Below are 22346 nucleotides of genomic sequence, written 5' to 3' on the forward strand. Positions count from 1 at the left end.
ATGTTGTTTGAGGGACATGGTTTAGTGGGAGCTATTGGTAATAGGTGAACGTTGGACTGGATGATCTTATAGGTCTTTTCCAACCTTGGTGATTCTATGATTCTATGATTCTGAGGCAGATGGAGTTTTGGAAAATTTCTTTGCTCACATATCCTGCTTTGATATGCAATCCCACATCCCATGGCTGCTGACCCCTTTCACACTGCGACTTACCTTCACTCTGAGCTGTGACTTAGCACCAAAGTAGACCCAGTAAAGAGCTATGAGTGAAGGGTTGCCTGAGGCCACACAGGTTCATGTGATGTCACTGGGACTCCTGCCGGCCAAGTAGACATGGCCTATTCTCTTTACCATGTGCTGTTGTTATCATCTGTTTCTGGATTGAAGGCAGTCATTGTACCTAAATACTGTTCTTCAGGTCAGCTTTGTATTTGAAATATACATTTAAGGAATGAACTTGAGACCTGATAGCCAGCTGTTGCAGTGAAGTCCTTCAAAATATCTCTGCTAGAGCAAGAGTAGATGTCAAAGTGGTACATTCGTCTAGCGAAATGTAATTTTGCCCTTCTTGAAGCAATTCTCATACTTAGCTGAATGTTTTCTAGTAGAAAATATTCTTTCAACCAGAAAGTGGAATCAACGTGTATAAATGTTATTGACATGAGTCTTTTTGAGTTTTTAAGATTGAAACAAAAAGTATGAAGTTACTGTGCACATTGGAATGAAGGGTGAAATATGAAGCAACGATGAGATGAGAAGTTCAAATAGATAGAGAATTACTAGAAAAACAGAGGAGGGTTTCTGTGTCAACTTGAAAAAGAACCTTACCTTAAAAACTGTTTTGCTACCTCCATAGTGTAAAGCAGAATTCACCTTTGTCAGAAGTTACAGAAATAAGAAAAGTATAGTTTTAAATGATGATTGAACAGCATTTTTTCTTGTTCAAAGAATGTGTGCTCACTACTGATTCCAGAGCTGTGTAGTGATTGTAGTTACAAAACGCATCAAAGTCAGGGTTTATAATCTCCATACTGCATTAAAAATACACCACAGATAAATGATTAAAAATATTTCATTTATTATTATTTAAGATCAACGTGCACTGTCATACAGCAGAATTAATACTTTCTCTGTTTCCACACAGCCGAGGCAACGAGAACAGACTAGCACTACGACAAACCATTCTCCGGGAGAAGGGGAGGAGACAGGCCAGTCGAGGGCCAGCATATATGTTTAATGACCACTCAACAAGTCTTTCTCTTGAGGAAGAACGCTTCTTGGATGCAGCAGAATATGGAAATATCCCAGTGATTCGCAAAATGCTGGAAGAATGTCCCTCGCTCAATGTAAATTGTGTGGACTACATGGGGCAGAATGCCTTGCAGTTAGCAGTTGCTAATGAGCACCTGGAGATCACAGAACTTTTGCTGAAAAAGGAGAACCTATCTCGGGTTGGGGATGCCTTGCTTTTGGCTATTAGCAAAGGTTATGTTCGGATAGTAGAAGCTATCCTAAACCATCCCGCATTTGCTGAAGGCAAGAGACTTGCATTAAGTCCTAGCCAGTCAGAGCTCCAGCACGATGACTTCTATGCATATGATGAAGATGGAACACGGTTTTCTCATGATGTTACACCAATCATTCTGGCTGCTCACTGCCATGAGTATGAGATTGTCTACACTCTACTGAGAAAAGGGGCTCGGATTGGTAGACCACATGACTATTTCTGCAAGTGCAGTGAATGCAACCAGAAACAAAAGCATGACTCTTTCAGCCATTCTAGGTCCAGAATCAATGCCTACAAAGGTCTGGCCAGCCCTGCTTATTTGTCTTTATCCAGTGAAGACCCTGTAATGACTGCCTTAGAGCTAAGCAATGAGCTGGCTGTGCTTGCCAACATTGAAAAAGAGTTTAAGGTGAGTAGAAGGAGACCTGATCTGACAGACACAGAATCACAGACTTACATCAAAGGTGTTTCTTCTGAACAGGAAAAGGTTGGAATCATCTTCATAAATCAGTAGGATAATATGAGAGGTAGGATGTTTTGGTTGCCTGTGCAAGCCAGATGAAACAGTTCTACTCATACACTCAATATTTTCTCATGGTTGGACTGAAAAATTTTGCTCACTTTTCACAATATTTTACATTTATTTACTAAAAGAATTCTAAATATTGTCCTTTTTTAGTATGTTGATTTTCTTTTTTGTTTCTATATATCTCTTAATCTTTTTTATTCAGTCTTTATACTTATCATAGAATCATAAAATCATAGGATGGCTTGAGTCGGAATGGACCTTTAAAATCATCTAGTTCCTGCCCCCCTGCTATTGGCAGGAACCCTTTGTATCAGGTTGCTCAAAGCCCTATCCAGCCTGAATGCTTCCAGGGAGAAGGCTTCCACAGTCTAAGTGGGCAACCTGTTCCAATGTCTCACCACCATCACAGTAAAGAATTTTTTCTTAGTATCTAGTCTAAATCTACCTTCTTCCAATGGTGGTTTCACACTGATGAGCGACATTTGGTTGTATTATTTCAGACAGTTTCACAACTGTAAGCTTTTTGCTCTCAGTAGCTGAAAAGTCAGACCTTGTGCAAACATGGGCAGTATTAATGGTGGATTGCAGTTGTGGTTTAACCCTGCAAACAGCTTAGCTTCTCACAACTGCTCATTACCCCCCAGTGAGATGGGGAAGAGAAATGGAAAAGGTACAAGTATGAGAACTTGTGTGCTGATAGAAAGGCAGTTCAATACAAAGGCCCCCATTCTGATAAGAGCAAAATTAATTCAGCTTAATTCAGAGGATGAAAGTCTGTCCCATGAAGTTTCTGGCGGAAATCCTTGGGATCTCAGCAGGCTGATATTTCATCCAGTGTTTGCACTTACAGTTTAGAGAAGAGTATTTAAACCACATTCTCTTGTATCTTTCACTTCAGCAGCTGCTGGAGATGAGAACAAAAGGACTTGATTAACTTAAATGGGAGTAAATTTAGAACAGAACAGATAAACATTTTTATACACCATAAGTGCAGCCTGATAAGTGGCATGTCTGATTTGTAGAGACTGTATAGCTCAATTTACTGCACTTCGAGTGACACAAGTTAAGTCTGATAGAGATAAATAACATCATCTCAAACTATCAGCAAGGATTGTTCTTCAAATGTGTGATGCACAAGGGAGCCAGAATTTGGCCCTGATGCTACTGGGGAAGGAAATAGAGCTCACAAGTGAGGAAAGATGGACTGGTTCAGTGAATGGGTTTCTGCAGCCTGCACTGCCACACCGTGCAGAGCACCTTGCTCTGTGTGACTGCTCAGCCCTGCATGACCTTTCATTAGAGTTCCTCTTTTTGCCATAGTTGTCTTCCCTGAAATTAGAACTCTACTTCCAGGATAGTATTGTGAAAGAATTGCAAATTAGATTTTGAAGTAGTGTCACTCAGCAGAAGCAGGAGGCTGCAGAAGATGCAGAGCTGTTGTACATCAGCCAATCTCTGCTTGGGACATCCATATGCTTTAGAGCAGGAACGTAAGTGGATAGGAGCAGTGAGGAGCAGGAACACAAGTCAGTGCAGGAGTTTAAGTCACCATTAATTTAAGGTTTCACCAGGAGCAGACAGCTGGCAGCATAAGGTTTGGTATATTTTTACAAGTACTAAAACCACATGGTAATTCTGGATAAATATCAAAGACTAGAGAGTATATTTATATGTGCATCTACAAATGATAACATTTACATTATTAACAAGTGGTAACATTTACAGTATCAAGACAGGATGAGGGCTTGACTGAGGTCTACCAGGCTTTGGTTCAGTGCAGACAGCACAAAGGTTATGTTTGCAGAGCTGCAGGAAATGGACACTGGCATCCTTACTGAGCCTGGGCTTGTCTAGGTTCCTGCCAGCCTGTATCCCTTCTCATATACCAGCAATTTTCATAAAAAAACATCCCCTCACTTTATTTTAGGACTTCAGTGCAATTATCTCGCTAGTTAGACTCTGCGAAAAAATATGGATTTGATTAAAATGTGCTACACTTGTTAATCAATGCAGGAATATTTCTTGTGCATAGATCACCTGGACATGATAAATCTTTAGCTCCACCTAGAGTTTACCTGAGCCATTTAAAGTATTCAAAAAGTTGCCTAACTGGAAATAGAATTTACTGGTAATACATCATTGTAAAATTAACTTGTTTTACACTGCTTATGGAGTATTTTTTTAAGGTAAAATTGAACATGAATCTGTGCTATAAACAGCAAGAAGCAGTGCTCTCTGGCATAAATTCCTTTCTTTCAGACCCTTGTGGCAGTGTTATCTAGCCACAAGGCTATATTGCGTTTGGTTACAGGCATTGTTCTTTTAAGTGTTTTGCAGAATCATTTTTTATTAGGAGTAAATACAGAAAAAAAGTAGAGAACGACTTCTGAAGGAAGAGTGCTTGGACAGATGTGTGTAGTATTTCTTTATCAAGGGAGCAGTTAATTTAGGCTTCCTGAGTAATCTGGAAATTTGCAAGATTTTCTGAAAGCCATTTAATTTAGCTTTAGACAACATAACCAAGCATGCAGCTTTAAAGAATACAGAACACTGGGGGATTGTTATTGTATTTTTATTTTTTTTTTAAATCTAAATTATTTGCTCACCCTCAAGCTAATATCTGTCTGTAAGGATGGAGATGATATCTGACGAATGCTGTCCTGCAGAGACGTGGCCTGGAGTTTTGAGAGGAACAGCTGTGACCCAGCGCTGTTCAAAGTGGATAAGATTCGTATTTAGTGCAAAGTCCTTTGCAGCTCTAATGGCAACACACTGTTTTATTGTGTAATGAGCTGGAGTGGAAAACTGCATTTTTATCAATAAATGTCTGGTGTAAAATAATGCCCCTAAAAAAGCCTTCTGAGTTTGTTTTTCTGATGAGAAACAAAATCCAAATTATGATCTCAAAGCCTGATTTTCTGTCTCTTTTCAATTTTACACACTGACAGAAATCAAGTTGCACTCTTCATCATGAGTAGTCTCAGCTCTCTTAAGGAGAAGTTAACGGTACCTTTTAGAGATGAAGAACTGAGGCATGGGAGGATTAAGGACTGTATTTGTAAGGGAATAATGCATTTATCTGCCTTTGTAAATGCCTGTCCCCTCAGCCTTGGGGTGCCAAAATTTGGCAAAAGAGATTTTTTGAGCTGCTGAGGAGGCCTGAACCAGCTATGTCACATTCATAGGATGAAGCACACACCTCCCTGGTTGCAGAGCTAAGGGCTGATTCTTTTTAGTGACTCCAAAAGTAAATTAATTGCAAACTGCCTTCTCAGTTCCTGAAGGCTGCTTTTTTAATTGATTATGCTTACAATTTGCTGTAGAAGAAAATTTGTGGAATTCTCTGTGTGCCGTTGGCCATTCTGAAAAAATTAGTTAAACAGAACATTTTCCCTTGGCTCATATTAATGTCAAGAGACAGGAGAACTGGGAGACAGGCAGAAGTGTCTGCATCTGTGACAGAGACAGTGAGATGGAGAGAAGCATGTGCTGCAGTTAACCATTTTGTCTGTTTCTATGCATTTAAGTGGATGGAGGAAACAATGGGCCCAAGGCAGCCATGCAATTGAACAGACTTGATTTGTTAGTGATGAAGTTCCCTGACTGGAGGTACCTTACCTGTGCTCAGCTCCTGACAAATCATCCTGCAGCGGTTTAAGATATGTAGCTTGCTCCAAAAGTAATGCCTCCTATTTCTTTTCATGGAAACTACAATTAATGTGAAGAGTACAATAACACTCTTTGATAGAGAAAATTCTGATCTACAAAACACTATTTTTTCAGTGCAGTTACCACCATTAGCTATGTGTTTCTGCTAGTGATGAACTCATAAAAATCTGCTCCAGCAGTGGTGACACGTTGCAATTGTTGCCACTGCTGAAATGCACTGCCCATTTGTCAGACTGCCCCCCTGCTGCCACCTGTCACACAGCAACAAAATATAATGGAATGCTGGTGAGAAGGTTCAGCCTCTACTGCCACACCACCAACATATGCCTCTGATGAGGACAGCCAACATAATAAAATAGGAGGCATTACTTTCAGAGCAGCCCTCATGTTATCATCCCTCCTGTCCTCTATAACCTTCCCTAAAACAATAAGTTCTTCATAGATGGATATACCTCAAGACAGCAAACTATGAACAGGAGCAGGAGCATACATTTTCTTCGACTAGCTCTACCGTGCAGCGGCCTTCCTGCGCCATTGGAGGGGCAGTCTGGATATACTGAGCATGGCCCCAACCCCAGAGCTCCTTTGTAACCCCACTGGGCAGATTTCAGCTCAGCAGCTGCTATTGATTGCAGCCATGGCAGTATTTTATGGAAGAGGATGCTTTTTTATCGTGCTTGCAAATGGGAAAGTGATGGAGTTTGCTACAGTCTATTATGATGCTGTGTGCAGAGTGGAAATGGCGGCAGGCTAATTCTACAAAATGTGAATGGGGGTATCTGGCTGCTCAGTAGACATTTCTTGTAACATTTTAAAAAAGGATTAAATTCAGAAAAAAAACCACCAATTTTTCACTAGAATGGGTTATCACATCTGAATTTTGTTTGGAGAATACTGAAATGCATTGGAGACCACCGTGGAGAAATTGTCTCCTCACATCCTGTTCTGAAGATCTATGTCATGTCTCAGGCACTAGAGCAGGCAAGTATTGCTAATGAGTGTGTTAGTGTGCATATAAAGACACATATTTAGATGACATATCACTAGATATGCCCATCCCATATAGTTACTTATGTAGGCCAAATTGTTTTATTCATAATTTTGTAAATATTCCCTTTTTTCATTTGGTGTTCAGGTGTCAGACATCAGCCTAAATCTGCTCATCATAGCTCACGTGAAAGGGTACATCAGCTGATTCTTTGATTCCCCTTCATCTAGGAATCTCAAAAGGCTGCTTTCCCTCTAACTTTCACAATTAACATAATTGAATACTAAATCTTATCTTAGATGCTGTTACAAAAATGAAAGCCAGAGAGAAGATGATATGTTACTCACAAAAAATATCTTCCTGTACTGCTAAGAATTTAGGATTTTGGTTAATCTCTATAGTTATTCTTCTGAAGAAAGACAAATTAAATAATACAATAATAAAATACACAACTTTTCACAGAAAGGTTCATTTTATTATTAAAGCTTCTTACTTCTATGTAGATAAATGACATTAAAGTTCTCTTGTCTGATAGATCTGAGCTATCTGATTCACATTACTTTATTAAAAATATAAATCACAAATATGTAGTTATACAGTCGTGTATATAAGTACTTGTCTATGAATTTTTGCATCCATCTAAGGGAACTGAAATGTAAAATTCCAATGCAGTTCTTTAGTTTATCCAAGTAATTAAATGCTGTTGTTTTGTGGTTAGTAAAGGACAAACATATATGAAGTACATGCTCAGAATTAGGGTGTTCTGTGTTAAATAATGTCTTGTCTTCCTGGCTGTGCATTAGATGGCACTTGGTATGAAGAAGTAGTTAAAAAGAAAGATCTCAGCAGGCAGAAAGAACCAGAGAAGAGAGAATGCTCAAATCAGAAGAGGTAGAAATGTGTTCCTGTAATAACAGTATTCATAGAAATTTACTTTGAACATGAAATTAGAGAATGCTTGACTCTATGGTAGTGTTTTGTTTTGTTATTACTTTTGTTTTTTTTTGCATTCTCTCTTTCGGTAAAAATTATATTTTAATACAATAATTACAGCTTTAGAATAATTCCTAAAATTAGTAAAAAGTAGTAAATTAAAAGTTGTAAAAAAATTAGTAAAAATTAAAATATAGAAAGTTTTGGATGTATGCATGAATACTTCTCAAGGAAGTTGGGAAGTTGTTTAGTTGTGCTCTCCGTAGAATACTATTCTGTAGGAACACAAGAAAAAAACTGTGAACTATTGAAGAGTGTTTTGCAGAATATTCTGTTAACATGTATAAATAGAGTAGTGCTTAACAATAAAGCAGACTAACAGCTTTAAACCACATTGGTGTGCTGTTATGTCTCTAGCGTGTCCTGTGAGTCCAGAGACTTCCCCACACTATTCTTGTCCAATTTTGTTACCTACAGTGTAACTTTCCACATTTGAGCTAGTTATGTAGATTCCTGTGGTGAATAGAAAAATAATTTCCTCCATGCTATACAACTCAACTTGAACTAGTCATTAAAATAATGTAATATAATATTTCTAAAATTGTTTTTTACTTTGAATTGGGGCTAATGAAAGTCTTGAGAAGAACTGAGGTAAAAATTGATGATATAGATATCCAAGGTGATGAAGATGAGATAAGTACTATTCCCCATGAACATTCAGGGGAAGTAAAAAAATGCTGTTTAATTTCCAGAAGAAAATTAAGATGCCAAAAAAACCCCCTATTAATTCTCTCAAACATGTTTGTGGAATGAAAAGTGTTCCTCTGTTGTTAGCTCTAAACATCAAGTCATCTTCCTTCTTCCTCTCTTTTCCAGAATGATTACAAGAAATTGTCTATGCAATGCAAGGATTTTGTAGTTGGACTCCTTGATCTGTGCAGAAATACAGAAGAAGTGGAAGCTATCTTGAATGGTGACGTAGAGACAAGCCACAGCAGTAATGGAGAACACGGTCGCCCCAGCCTTAGCCGCTTAAAACTCGCAATCAAATATGAAGTAAAAAAAGTAAGCAATTGTTTGTGATCAAACTTGTGTCATCACGATGATATTAAAATGTGGGTTTACTAAGTGTTTATGTTTTGGAAGCTTGAGGACATTTAAATGAACACTTGAGCCCTTCTGTTCAGTGTATTTTACAAACAAAAGAATCTTTGCCCCACACAACATGAAATATAAAGAAGCAGGTATACTTCCACACCAGGGTGGATGCTGGTCAAAGTGAGTATGAAATCTAATGGTTCTGAGAAAATGTCAACCTATATGCACCACCAAATGTTTAGATATTTACTTGCTTTTACTTTCAGTCTAAAAGAAATAGTAGTAAGAGAAAGAAATATGCACTCATTTTGAAGCCTGGAAATGTATACTAAGGTGAAAAAATTTATTGAAACTATGTCACAGAAAATGTGTATTTTTCTCCATGGTGATCAGAGACATGATGTAAGAGAAACAGTGCAGTGGTTTTTGCTTCTGAAGAACACTGGGCTCCAGGCAGTGTCAAAAACACAAATTATAATATCTGCTTTGGCTTACATTCTACTGCCAGTTTAAGACTGATCCGCACTTCAAATATGCTCAGTTGAGTAGGATCTGGCTGAGTTATTGCCTGCATGAAGGCTCTAAAATTACCCAGGAGCTTCTTTTGCATAATACAGATTGTAAAGTTTCAGATGATGTTTATGTAAACCAGAACTTATGTATATGTGATTCGCAGAAATGAGGAACACAAGGCTTTGGCTCAGGAATGCACTTTGAAAGCAGGTTACCCTAAAGTAGGGCTGTCTTCTCTCAGAGCAGCAAGACCCTTGCTAACTTTTCCTACATAGTGAGATAGATCTGGTCAACACAGCAAAAATAAACTATTTCTTATTTAAAATAAATAAATAAAAAGGGAATCAGAATGTGTGAAAATCTAGCATGGACTCAATTCACAGACTTAGTCTGTCTGGGAAGACTTGCAAATTTTTAGCAGAAATTGAATTCATATCTCTGGGGCAAACATTGAACGTTTGTAGCAGTATTTACTGTGTTCATGAAAAGGAGAAGAAAACCATTTTAACTAAAGAGCACCTACTAGCAAATGAACATGAACATACAAAACATTTGAAAAGGAAAACTCACTAAAAGAGCTGAAGCAACTTGCAAAGGGCAGATACAACACTGACTGTGTCCTTCATGGTGTTTGAGTCTGTATCTTCCCTTCAGTGGAAGTTCTCTCTTCAGCTGGGCACCTGCAGACACATTTTCTAGCCTGCTATGTATAAAGACAGTTCTTGCACCTTCAATCAGTCATACTTCAAACAATGGAATTTATTGTAGAAGAAATACTTGATTGAGTTAAACTTCTAACTGTATTTCCAAATTGAGACTTAAAATCTAATGTGCAGAAGAGTCTAACTTTAATACTACCTTTGTAAGATTCTTCTTACACTTTTTAGAAGTTTTAACAGAACAGAAGGTTACCAGTCAGACTTCTCAGTTTTGCGGTGCTTGCCCAGAGGATTCCAGAACCAAGTTACAAACAGCCTTTATCCAGTGTCCTACCGAAATGGTACTTATATTCTTTTATGAGCTAAAAAAGTGATATTTTCCACCTTAGCATGTGAAGATATGGCACATTTTTTTTTTTTTTGTGACCAAAGACTATACCATCATTTGCAGAACAAAAGACTTTGTTCTGAAATTTCTGAAGTACCAACATGGAAGTTTTAACTTTTGGAAACAAGTGGAGTTTGCACAGATAGATAATGGATAACTGCACTGAAGTGGAAATTAATAGCTTGTAATAGAACACAGTGTCAATAAAATTAAACTGTTTTAGGGTTAATGCATCTATTGTTGCTGATTGCGATGTGCCTGCATGCAGGAAGACTGTACTCATAAAAAACCTTTCTCTTGTAGCCTTGTTAGTGCTCCTTTGCATATTTGTTGATTTTTTTGCTATTCCCACAGTCTTAACACATTTGATATAGCTGCTATTTTAATAAAAATCATTTTGATAATAATACAGTTTTGCTGTGCTCCTCTCCTTTTCTTCATTATAGTTTGTAGCACATCCAAACTGCCAGCAACAACTCCTCTCCATCTGGTATGAGAATCTGTCAGGTTTACGGCAGCAGACTATGGCGGTGAAGTTTCTGGTTGTTCTTGCCGTTGCAGTAGGACTGCCATTCCTTTCAATGGCTTACTGGATTGCCCCTTGCAGTAAGGTCAGTTGGCAGAATCTTATAATGACCTTTTATTAATGTGTGTTATCATCTGCATGTACATTCCTGACTGGCGGTGTTGAAACGTGGCTATAAGCTACTTTCATGCTCAAATAGTGCATGACAAATCTGTTATTTCAAAACTGAATTAGAGTATAATGGCTTCAGGGTTGCATCTTTTGACAATTGTAGTTATGTTAGGCAACCGTGTGTGTTAAATACAATGTATATTAAGTTAAGTAAACGTAGTGGAGCAAGAAATGTCTTGTAAAAACTGTAGTTTATAAACAATGGGTCAAGATATTCTTCATTTAGTTGTTGTATTAGTAGTCAAATACTGAGGATCTTCATTTTTCATTGACACAGAGCTAGACTAAACTTAAGCTGTGGGTTGACTCATATTAGCTCAAAGGTGATTTTATTTTTGATGATTAAAAATTAATAGGTAAAAGTCACCAAAACATTAATGTCCGAAATTATCGTCATTGATTTTCTAGAACTCAAGGTGAATGATGATGCTTTTCAAGATGATGCAAATACTCATTATATTCCATGAAGTTCTTACAGCAGCTGCTCAGCCTCCCCTGTATCCATTTATAACATGTTGTTTGGATTTGGATGCTACTACTATATATGATTGAATGATGCATATACTGTGGAAGGCCTTTCTGCTGGAGACAGGTTACAGTCTCTGAGCTCTCTAGAAGTTATTCTGAAACTCTACTTCAGGCAGTTGCTATCCATTGCAAATGGACACTGAAGTTTTCCTCTGAGAGCATATTAGAAGGAACAAATGGATCTTACAGGGCACAGTATGACATTCAGCCATTATTTTAACAGGCCACATGCAGTGTGCAGATGATTCCAGGGGAAAAGAAAGGTCAATTGAAGACTCAAGTATTTGCTTTTTTTGTTTCCTCTTTCATTTTTCTGTGATGGAAAAAGTTTTTGTTTTGCCATGTTTTTCATTTCTTTCATTCTGGACAATAAAAATCAGTAATGTCATTTTCGCTTTCCTGTATAGTGAGTAGGATTTTTGTGAGCTCTTTGGACTTAAAATTCATCTTGAAATTCAACATACTTTAGTAATTGTTTTTCAACCACAGCAGTGACTTATCTAGTTGTCATTTCCCCTTTTCAGTGATTTATTGGATCTTCAAGCCATTCGAACTATCATACATTCTATAAAAGCTATTTCAGAGTAGCTTTTTAATGTCAAGTTGCAAGGGACAACATCCTTTAAGTTTCACTTTGTTTGTTGCTTTTTAATAATCTCCTGCTGTCATCTGTCATTGGATTCTTTGGTTTTTACAAGACAAAAATGTTTGCTGTTTAAGTTCAGTATAGTTTTGTTCCAATACAGAACATTATCTATATCTATAGACTCCATTCTGTGTATGATCTGATGGAATTTAAAACTTCTTTTTCTTCTCCTACTGAGATAAACTGATGACTGTCTTTCATCATTTGGCCCTGTAGGGCACAGTGATAGGAGAGAGAAAAGACAGTGAAAATAACAGCTGGCATTGGAATTTTTCTGACACATTTCTTTAAGTTCTCATGCAATGGATCTGAGAAAGCCAAAAATAGGGTCAGCCTTTGTAACATTTGCATCTCAACCTGTTTATTTGTACAGATAAACAATTTCCTGTTTAGGAAAAAATTCAACAATTTGAACTTGGGACACAAATACTGAATTGAGAGTTTCACATCAGGAAAAAAAATATTCAGAAAAATCTGTGGTCAGATTCCTGTTAATTTGGCAGAAATTCATGAGTGCCAGAACCTGGAAAGAGTAAAGATTGTCACTTAGTTGAGTTTCAGCTGGTGATCCACTTCGAGGCTCCTCAAAATTTTCTGAACTATTTACTCTGCTTTTCCAGCTGGTAATTCAGTATAACTACAGATAAGTATAACTACATATATCTGTATAACTACAGATAATTAACCCAAAACTTCTCATATACTATTTAATAGCGTCACATTTTGAAGGACTAAAAATTATTTTCAGGTTTATCTAAGAATCTTTATAATGTCCAAGCTCTTCAGTTATAATTAATAATGCAATTTATATTTTTAATGCTATGAATTAATGCATAATTTCTTCAGTCTCTGGCCAAGATAGGGGATCTGAATTTGACATACAATCTTCTTTAACTATTTCCAGTCCTTGGAGTTGGGATTTCTGACGTAGTAACTTCATCAGTCCCTATTTATTTCTCGAAGTACATTCTGCGAGTTACACCCATAATTCTTTTACAGTGTGGTATGGCAAAAGAAATTGAATTTTAATGTCTATTACACAAGGAGCTGGGAAATTGTTCCACTTAAAAAGCATTTGCATTATCCCATTTTGTTACCAGGCCTCTTTTCCTTCGTGAAACATGACTACCCAAAGACCTATTTTATCTTCTCTATAATAATGCCATGCTCCATAATGTTGTGTTTATCATTGTTTCTTCAGATATAGGGGAGAAATAATGTGAATCACTGACTCCAGTCCTCAGCAATTTCAGGTTACCCCTATACAGGGAGTAGAAGGAACCACAGTATAACTGTTCCATATCTTGTTCTAGAATCATGGTATCTTAAAGTGCCCTGAGTTGGAAGAGACCCATGAAGAACACTGAATACAACTCCTGACTTCACACATGGCAACTGAAACCTGAACCAATGTATAAAGCACTCTCCAAAACAAAGAGCGTAGCACAAAGAATCAGAAACCTGCAAAAGCACTTTAGTTACAGAACGAGACCATGCCCTTGGTCTCTGCAATGGCAAACAATGTATGACGTCAAACCCTTAGTGGAAGCGCGTTAAGGAGTTTAGTTTATAGAAAAATCTCAGTATCCTGAAAGATTATGCTGTGTCTTTATATTTGGTTCTCTTTTTACCTTATTCCTATTTTCTGACTTATATGCTCTCCTTAAGAAGACTGCAAATTTAAAAAGTGCCGTTACAAGTTTTTCTTGGATCTCTATGTGGGAACATCGTAATAACTTCCAGGTTTTGTGTAATCACTTCAATTGTAGTCAGTCCTACCTCCAGGAAGTTTTTTGCTATCTATTGTAAAAATACTTTTATATCTCTTTTGAAAGGGGTGAGGGGCTAGGGGTTCAGTCTTTTAAATTTAATGGGTTTTTATCAAGAGTTATATTAATATTACTTCCTTCAATTTTTTTTTTTCTTTCTTCACTGGCTATGACTCTTTCTGGCATCTGTCTCCTAATCCGTCTTCATTTGTAAACACAAATTTAATAATTTTAAAAGGACACCGTCAAGGTACTTTATCATTTTCCAACTCTGCTTTATTCTTTGTTGTTCACAGCTGTTCCTTGATAGCTTGAAATAGAATCTTTTCCCATGACAAACACCTTCTCTCCTTGTAGGCAACACAAAACAATTGGTTGTCGAAGATCATTTCATTAGGCTGAAGAAATGTTTAATAATTTTAAAAAAGATAAATTCTCTTTTTTTTTGAGTGAGAAACATAATGAAAGGAATGAATTTGCAAAATAACATATAAAGGAGAAATATAAAATTTTATGCCTGCTAACCTTAACAGTGTTCCTTCAAGAGTACCTTCTTTATATGTGTCTACTTTTTTAATGTGATTGAGACCTTACCATTGCATCCTTATTCTTTCTTTCTGTGAAAGCTGATTGTAAAGTCAAAAATATTCTGTTTTTGATATTGAAAAAGTGTGGCAAAAATACTTAAGGTGATAATTTAACTTTCTGCCTTCTTCTCCCTTCTTCTGACCAGAGATAGTAATATATTTTGTCTGGGATCTGTGATACTTACTCAATTCCTACCATGAGGCTAAAAGAGTATTTTCTTACTGTTGCCAGCTAAGTGAACTAGCTAAGACTTTTGCTATTTATACAGGCACTTTCAAGACATCTCTTATAGTAAATAACCACCAAAAGTTCAGCCTTGCATAAGTTTGTATGGAACTTTCAGGTTTTTTAATGTTGCACTACACTGTTATGCAGTAGTGCTTAGACATTGAGAGTCGAGAATGTTTCCATCAAAGGAGTCAGGAAGGAAATAAAGACACTACAGAACTATAAACATACCCTCTTGAGGCCTAATGACATTTTTTAAAAGGGGAGTAAGTTGAAAAAAACTGCAAAATAACTGCCAAACTGTGCATCATGAAAGTTAGGAAACAGAATTCTTTAGTCATAATGTGCTCCTGGTGATAATTCAATGCTTTTAGTAAGTGTCAAAATCCCATTTTCTTTGCTACCTCATAAATATCAGTGGAATGTAAATTTGAAATATATTTAACAACTATAATAAATACTTCTCTTGATTACCTATAATAGACATAAAGATGCCCCAAAAGAATTATAGAATTATTTCAAAACACTGATCTAGAAACACATATATGGTGAAAGTGAGTAATGAAATTATTCCTCTGGAGACAGCAAATAAGGAGAAAATTTTAAATGTGGTTGTCAGTGTAGCATTATAGTACAATTTCTTTCCAAATCTTTGTTCCTTTGTGTTATTGAAACATATATTTCTCTGTGTTCCTGTTCTTTTTATTCATTTTTCTTATTTTGGAAGAAAGCAATGCAATATCTTTTTGTTTTATAACCTCTGTTACAGCTGGGAAGGATAATGCGTGGACCATTTATGAAGTTTGTAGCCCATGCAGCTTCTTTTACCATTTTTCTTGGTCTGCTTGTCATGAATGCAGCTGACAGATTTGATGGCACCAAGCTCCGGCCCAATGAAACTACAGGCAATGTAAAACAGCTATTTAGAATGAAAACATCATGTTTCTCATGGATGGAGATGTTAATTATTTCCTGGGTAATAGGTAAAGATTAATTATTCCTTAAATTTGTCTTGCTGTGATTTCACTGAAACTAGACTCAAATTAATCCTTTGCTATTAAGGATTAATAAAAAAAATTGAACAAAGTTAATTTAGTCAGATGGTTGCATTCCCATGTTGGCCTCATGTTTCTTACTAGATGTCAGTAGGCCTTTACATGTGCCTTGTTAATCACAAATATTCAGGTAAAGGAGTTAGGCAAAAACTGCATCTCTGATATGAATAAATGCAGTTTTATGAATAGCTAAGGAAATCAGCTACCAGTTTTCTGTTGGTTTGTTTTTTTGAATCACACTGTGTCAGCATCCATGGGGAAAGATTTCCACATTTGAGGGCCAAGGTTGTTGTGTCCAATTCTCCATTTCTGCTAATATTCTCTCGTGTTGCAAGTATTTCCTCAGAATTAATACTACATAGAGCTTAATGCATTATTAACTAATGAGAATCAGAGTATAGACTTCACAGTATCCAGTGGTAGACTTTTTCCATCCAGCGTAGCAATGAAGTGTATGCTGTGAAAAGTATTCTGAGATAACCCATTCACTTCTGTGACATAGTACTATTTAACAGAAAAAGCTGAGCAGAGTCTCTCAAAAATATCTTAGCTGTCTAATTCAATTTATTAATCACTCCCATTTATAAGAAAGGGAGGAAGGAGGACCCAGGGAAGTACAGGCTGGTGAGCCTCACCTCTGTGCCTAGGAAGATGATGGAACAAATTGTCCTGTATCAGATGTTGAAGCACATGAGAGATGAGTAGGTAATCCATGACATCCAGCATGGAGTCACCAAGGGAAGGTCATGTCTGACCAGTTTACTGGTCCTCTGTGGTAGAGTGATGGCATTGGTGGACAAAGGGAGGGCAACTGATGTATTCTATCTGGATTTGTGCAAGGCCTTTGATAAGGTCCCCCACCATATCGTTATCTCTACATTGGAGAGATATGGATTTGAAGGGGGGATTATTTGGTGGAATAAGGAATTGGTTAGAATATCACAGCCATAGGGCTATTATCAGTGACTCTGTGACCATGTTGAGGCCAGTGACAAATTAGGTCTTGAACTGGTACTCTTTAACATCTTTATCAATGACATAGATGATGGAATCAAATACAACCTCAGCAACTCCAACACAAGCCGTTCTATTATTCTGTGATTCCAGTGAGGTTTAGCTGCACAGATGTTTTAAAGATCTAGGTTCTGGTTATTAATTAAGTGAGTAGTATGGAAGAGTTACTTTCAAGGTGAATAAAATCTGCTTCCATTCATGAACTTAGACAATTAAATGTTTGTGCCTTTATGAGCTCTATCTGTGATTGATATTGGAGCTTTTTTTTACATCAACTGATTCATATAACCTTAAAAGACATTGACAGTTGTTAATTATTTTATCAGATAGCTGTATAAATGAGTATAACTGTGTTTTGCGGAGATAATATAACACTTAGATTTCCAAATATTCTGTAAATATAAATGTTTAAATTTGATAATTAGCGAATAAAAAGTATTTCTACAATTTAAATGTATAGTTTTTGAATTCAATATATTTATTTTATTTCTGTCATGCAGAAGTAGATGTAGACTTATGAAAAATTAATTCAGTGCATACAAATATAGCATTGAATTTATTTACTGTATTAATTACTGTAATTAATATTATATGAAAAAGGAAATATGAAAAGTTTTGTTTTTTTATTTTCACTTTCAAGAATTCTGGAAATTTAGTTCACAATTAAAAACTCTTGAAAAGGGGAAGGATTTGCTCAGTAAAAAAGATGCCATAAATGATACTATATTCCCAGATTTAATTTTAGAGTTATTATTTAATAATTAATATTAGGAGTCAATCAGATACTTTTCCTGTTCACAAAGCATTAGGTAAGATTCTTAGCTGCATGCTCATTTGTCATACAGGGTCCTCTGCAAATGAGAATATGTGAGTTCTGCTACTAGTTCTGCTACAGTTATATGATCATGCCACAACATTTCTGCTCTTTCTGTGTTCATAACAGATGGACAACTCACTTCCATTCTTTTATTTGAAAGCTTTTGGAGTAGAATAGGCAAAAGCAGTATGAGAGATTATTATTATTACGCACGTGAGGAGGAAGTACTGACATATATATGAGTGAACATGTACAAAAATTTTAGTTTCTATTCAAGCTCCCAAAGATCAAAATGGTTTTGATATGATTGCAACAAAGGATATACCCTGTACATAATAAAATATCATATAAAATGAACATGAAGTTAAAAGAATACATTGCTTTTTCTGTTCTGTTTTACTAGGCATGATATGGTCTGAATGTAAAGAAATTTGGTCTCAAGGTCCAAAGGAATATCTTTTTGAATTATGGAATATGCTTGATTTTGGTATGTTAGCAATTTTTGCAGCATCATTCATAGCAAGGTTTATGGCATTTTGGCACGCGTCCAGAGCCCAGAACCTGGTTGATACAAATATGAAAGATCTGTCAAGTCCAACACTGGAGCCCAACATAAAATACTACACCTTAGGTGAGTTGAACACATTTGGTTAAAATTTATTGATAGATTTTCTGTTAATTAGTACATTAAGGCAGAAATGGATATTGGGGTGCTAGTCAACAGCTGGCTGAATGTGAACCAGAAGTGTTTTGAGGTGGCCAAGGTTAATGGTATTCTGGCTTGTAACAGGAATAGGGCAGCCAGTATGAGCAGGGAGGTGATCATCCCTCTGTACTTGTCACTGGCATAGCCACATCTCAAGGGCTGAGTTCATTTTTGGGACCATCATTACAGGAAAGACATCGAGGCCCTGGAGCATGTCCAAAGAAGGGCAATGAAGCTGTGAAGGGTCTGAAACACAAATCTTTGAAAGAGTGTTCAGCTGATGGAATGGGTTGCCCAGAGAGGTGATTAAGTCACTGTCCCTCTGTGTTCAAGAAACATGTATGTATGGCACTGAAGGACATGATGTATGATGTATGGTGAAGGGTATGGTGAAGTTGGGTTGACGGTTGGACTCCATGATCTTAGAGGTCTTTTCCAACCTTGATGATTATATCATTCTATGATTTTATGATTTTATGATCAGTTCCACAATGTACTTGTTAAAGAAATTCTGATCTGTGCTTTTCTCATCCCTACTGTACTCATATGTCTTCTGGGGAACAATTCTAGACATCAAGCACTAAAATAATCTGAATTCAGAAATTTTACATTATTTTAATCCTGGTCATTTAATCTTTTCAGTCACACGATGTTATCCTGCGAACATTTCTATTGGGACAACTGAGAATGAGATTTATGCAATTTAACAAAGGGTTTGCTAAGCAATGAGATGCATTTCTTTTGCCAACATAAGTAATGTATTTTTAACTACAGTTGAATACTTTTCCCAGAGACTCTATTATATTATTTTAATATTTTTAATATTTCAATAAGAAATGAACTTGTTAGTAAACTTCTTGTCACATATGAGAGTGAGTAGAAACTATTTTGCACAAATTAGAAAAGATTTTTATTTGTTTATTTGTGTTCACAATCAATAACACCACATCTCTCTTCCTTGTATTAGATATTCTTTTCTGGATTTCAAATTACATCACTTTTTGACATTTTAATGTACCCAGTATTTTTCCTGACAAGGTTACATTTCTTCATCATCCAGACTGTGGAAAAAAAGACTAATAATATTTATTTTGAAACCCAGTAAATTATAGTTTTCTAAATTTTTGCTGAGAAGTTACAAAATTTCACCTAAGTTACAAAGGCAAATTAAATTTCAATTCCATTTTAGATAACACCTATTTGAAGAACTTGCAAACATTATGTTTACAGCTTCTGGATATGACAAGCACAAGTCTTTATCTCATTTATGCTGTATGATATTTTACCACCCCCGGGAAGGCAGCTCCTGTTGAAAAGAAGTTGCAGCTTTATTTTGCACTTGAGCAGTGCTGAGCAATTTTTTAAGTATATGTGTGTACACTTAAGCCTGTTTGGAGAATACCTAAGTGTGGTAAAATTCTGTCTATGGTAATAATGGATATGTGGTAACAGCCCATTAGGAGACCTGGAAAACTACTAACCCAACATCTTCCATCTTTGCTTTCAATTATTCACAAAAACTGAGGTAAAGCTTACACAGCTATGTCTGTTTATAGCAAAAAGGGACAGTATTCTGTTATACAGATTAAAAATACAGATAATTCATAATACACCATGTTTATACAGATTTCTAGGCATTTACAGTGAGTAGCTCAGTGAACAAAATAATCCGCACATACCCACAAGAAGCACACAGCAGCTAAGAAATGGAATGATTGTACTGACTCTTGCTATGTCTAAAACCACAGTCATTCATTTCATTGTCGTGACGTGAATATGGGCATGGCAGTCAGTTCCTTGAAGAATAACATTTTTGGACATACAGAAGACATTTTGAAGCATTGTTGCTCAGCATCATTGAGAATGGATAAAATATAAGGCTGTTCAAATAACTGACTTGTATTAAATAGTTATTTGTTAGTTAAAAGCCCAGAATAGTACTTTACCAGTAAGTCAGTGATTGCCTTCATTTCTGTATAAATTATTTATTTTCTACAATGACTACACTCTGCTGGGATGTATGAAATCCATGCCAGGTTAACCTCTTCTTTTTCTCTGAAGCATAATTGTGAATTGAACTTAAGCCATCTGAACTTAAGTATCCTGAGGATATTGCTTTGAGTTTCTCATTCTGATATTTTTCTACAAAGATTTATTTAAATACAAACTTGAATGTTCCCCCACTTCAGATGAGTATGTTTCCTATCAAATGGCAATACCACATTCACTTGATCATAGAATTAAAGCACCATAGCATCACAGAATCATGGAATCATAGAATGGCTTGGGTTGGAAAGGACCTTAAAGATCAAATAATTCCAACCTTGTGTCATGGGCAGGGTTGTCACTCACTGATTCAGAGAACGTTCAAGTAACTTACACAACTGGATTTGCTTCAGAAGAAGGGTTTAGTAGATATGATGATAGAAAAACTGAACTTTACTTAAATTCAGTAGGAGATTGGGAAAGTCCAAAACAGTCCAAGAAAAGTACTTTAGTGACCTTACATACTGTTTAATTTGCTTGTCTTTCATTTATAATCAATGGAGATCTATTAAGTACAGTAAGTAGAGCCAGTATCTTACCTCTACTTCAATCTTAATGAAGTACCTTCCTTTCTAACACTTTTATTTCTGGTGACATGTAAGGTATTCACTGAGCACTGTGAAGTACTGTACAACCACCACTAGCACTATTTGAGCAGTTATACACGGCACACTGAAGCCAGATGAATAACTAAGTATTCACAGCTCTTGGTGACTTCACTTACAGGAGGACATCGGTTTTCTATGTGGTTTTTAAGTTCAAAGGGTAAAAAATAACTGCTCCTTACTTTCAGTCAGCAAAGTTTTATACTTTTTTTACTAATGAAAATAGCTGAAAATTCATGATGCAATGTACAGTGAAGGAAAAAATAAAATGTAGGTTGTACCTTGACCATTCAAAATATGCATTGCTCCATTGAATTCAGATCCAATTTGCAATGACTCCGGTTCATCGTTAAGCACCTAAAAGCAGCACTTCAGTGAATATCCTAGGGTGAACTTCAAAATGCTAACAGAAATTCTCCTTTCATTTCTAGCCAGAATCAACTGGGATCCATCAGATCCACAAATCATATCTGAAGGCCTGTATGCAATTGCAGTAGTGCTGAGTTTCTCCAGAATAGCCTATATCTTACCAGCCAACGAAAGCTTTGGGCCACTGCAGATATCACTTGGCAGAACTGTGAAAGATATCTTCAAGTTCATGGTGATATTTATCATGGTGTTTGTAGCTTTCATGATAGGAATGTTTAATCTCTACTCCTACTATCTGGGAGCGAAACAAAATGAAGCATTTACAACGTAAGTACAACTGATTAAACTTTAATGATTGTGGGCTGTTTTTTAGAGGAAAGATGGTTGCTTGCATTGTATATATTACATTTACTAATTGTTGCATAAGTTTATAATTGTTTTTAAAAATCACTTTGTGTTGGATTAAGTAGTTATTTTCTCTCTTGTATGTTAATGGATGAGCTCTTTATCCTGGGCCTGCAGGACAGATCCTGCTGTGAGGACAGTCAGCATTACAACTTCAAAGCACAGCATGGTGGCTCCTTGCAGCATGTAGGAGCTGGTTCCTCAGTCAGCTGCCCCTGTCCTCTCACTGAAGCAGGCTGATCACTACAATGTGATACGCACTATAAAATACTTCTCATTTAATTCAGGCAGTTCTGTATATTCTTTCTGGCCAAAGGTCTAAGCCATCTGTCTCTCCATAGTTTCCTATGGCAACAGATTGTTCTATCTTGGGAGGAAAAAGTACACTTCTGTTATTCCATTATTCTTTCTTCTTTTCCACCATTTACTTTCTATCTCAGGACTTATTTGGTGTAAATTTGTTATGACATCTTATTTCTAACTCTGATTTTAAGATAAAATTCACTTGAATGAAAACTCATTCTTTTCCATGCCCATTTCATTTTGGACTGTCATGGTATTCAAGCTGTAGCAATTACAAAGTATATGC

The 22346-nt window shown here is 36.4% G+C and overlaps 1 protein-coding gene across 1 annotated transcript in view; it reads left to right on the forward strand.

Moving 5' to 3' along the window:
• Positions 1–1140: 1140 nt before the first annotated feature.
• Positions 1141–22346, forward strand: part of TRPC6 (transient receptor potential cation channel subfamily C member 6) — a 33691-nt gene continuing 12485 nt past the window's right edge. The window contains exons 1-6 of the mRNA XM_010729008.2: positions 1141–1916; positions 8503–8691; positions 10731–10895; positions 15510–15723; positions 18030–18257; positions 21415–21679. Of these exons, the coding sequence (XP_010727310.1) occupies positions 1230–1916; positions 8503–8691; positions 10731–10895; positions 15510–15723; positions 18030–18257; positions 21415–21679 (1748 nt within the window). The 5' untranslated portion in view covers positions 1141–1229. The remainder of the gene's footprint in view (positions 1917–8502; positions 8692–10730; positions 10896–15509; positions 15724–18029; positions 18258–21414; positions 21680–22346) is intronic.

Source organism: Meleagris gallopavo, chromosome 1 (genome assembly GCF_000146605.3).
Source record: "Meleagris gallopavo isolate NT-WF06-2002-E0010 breed Aviagen turkey brand Nicholas breeding stock chromosome 1, Turkey_5.1, whole genome shotgun sequence".
NCBI classification, from domain to species: Eukaryota; Metazoa; Chordata; class Aves; order Galliformes; family Phasianidae; genus Meleagris; species Meleagris gallopavo.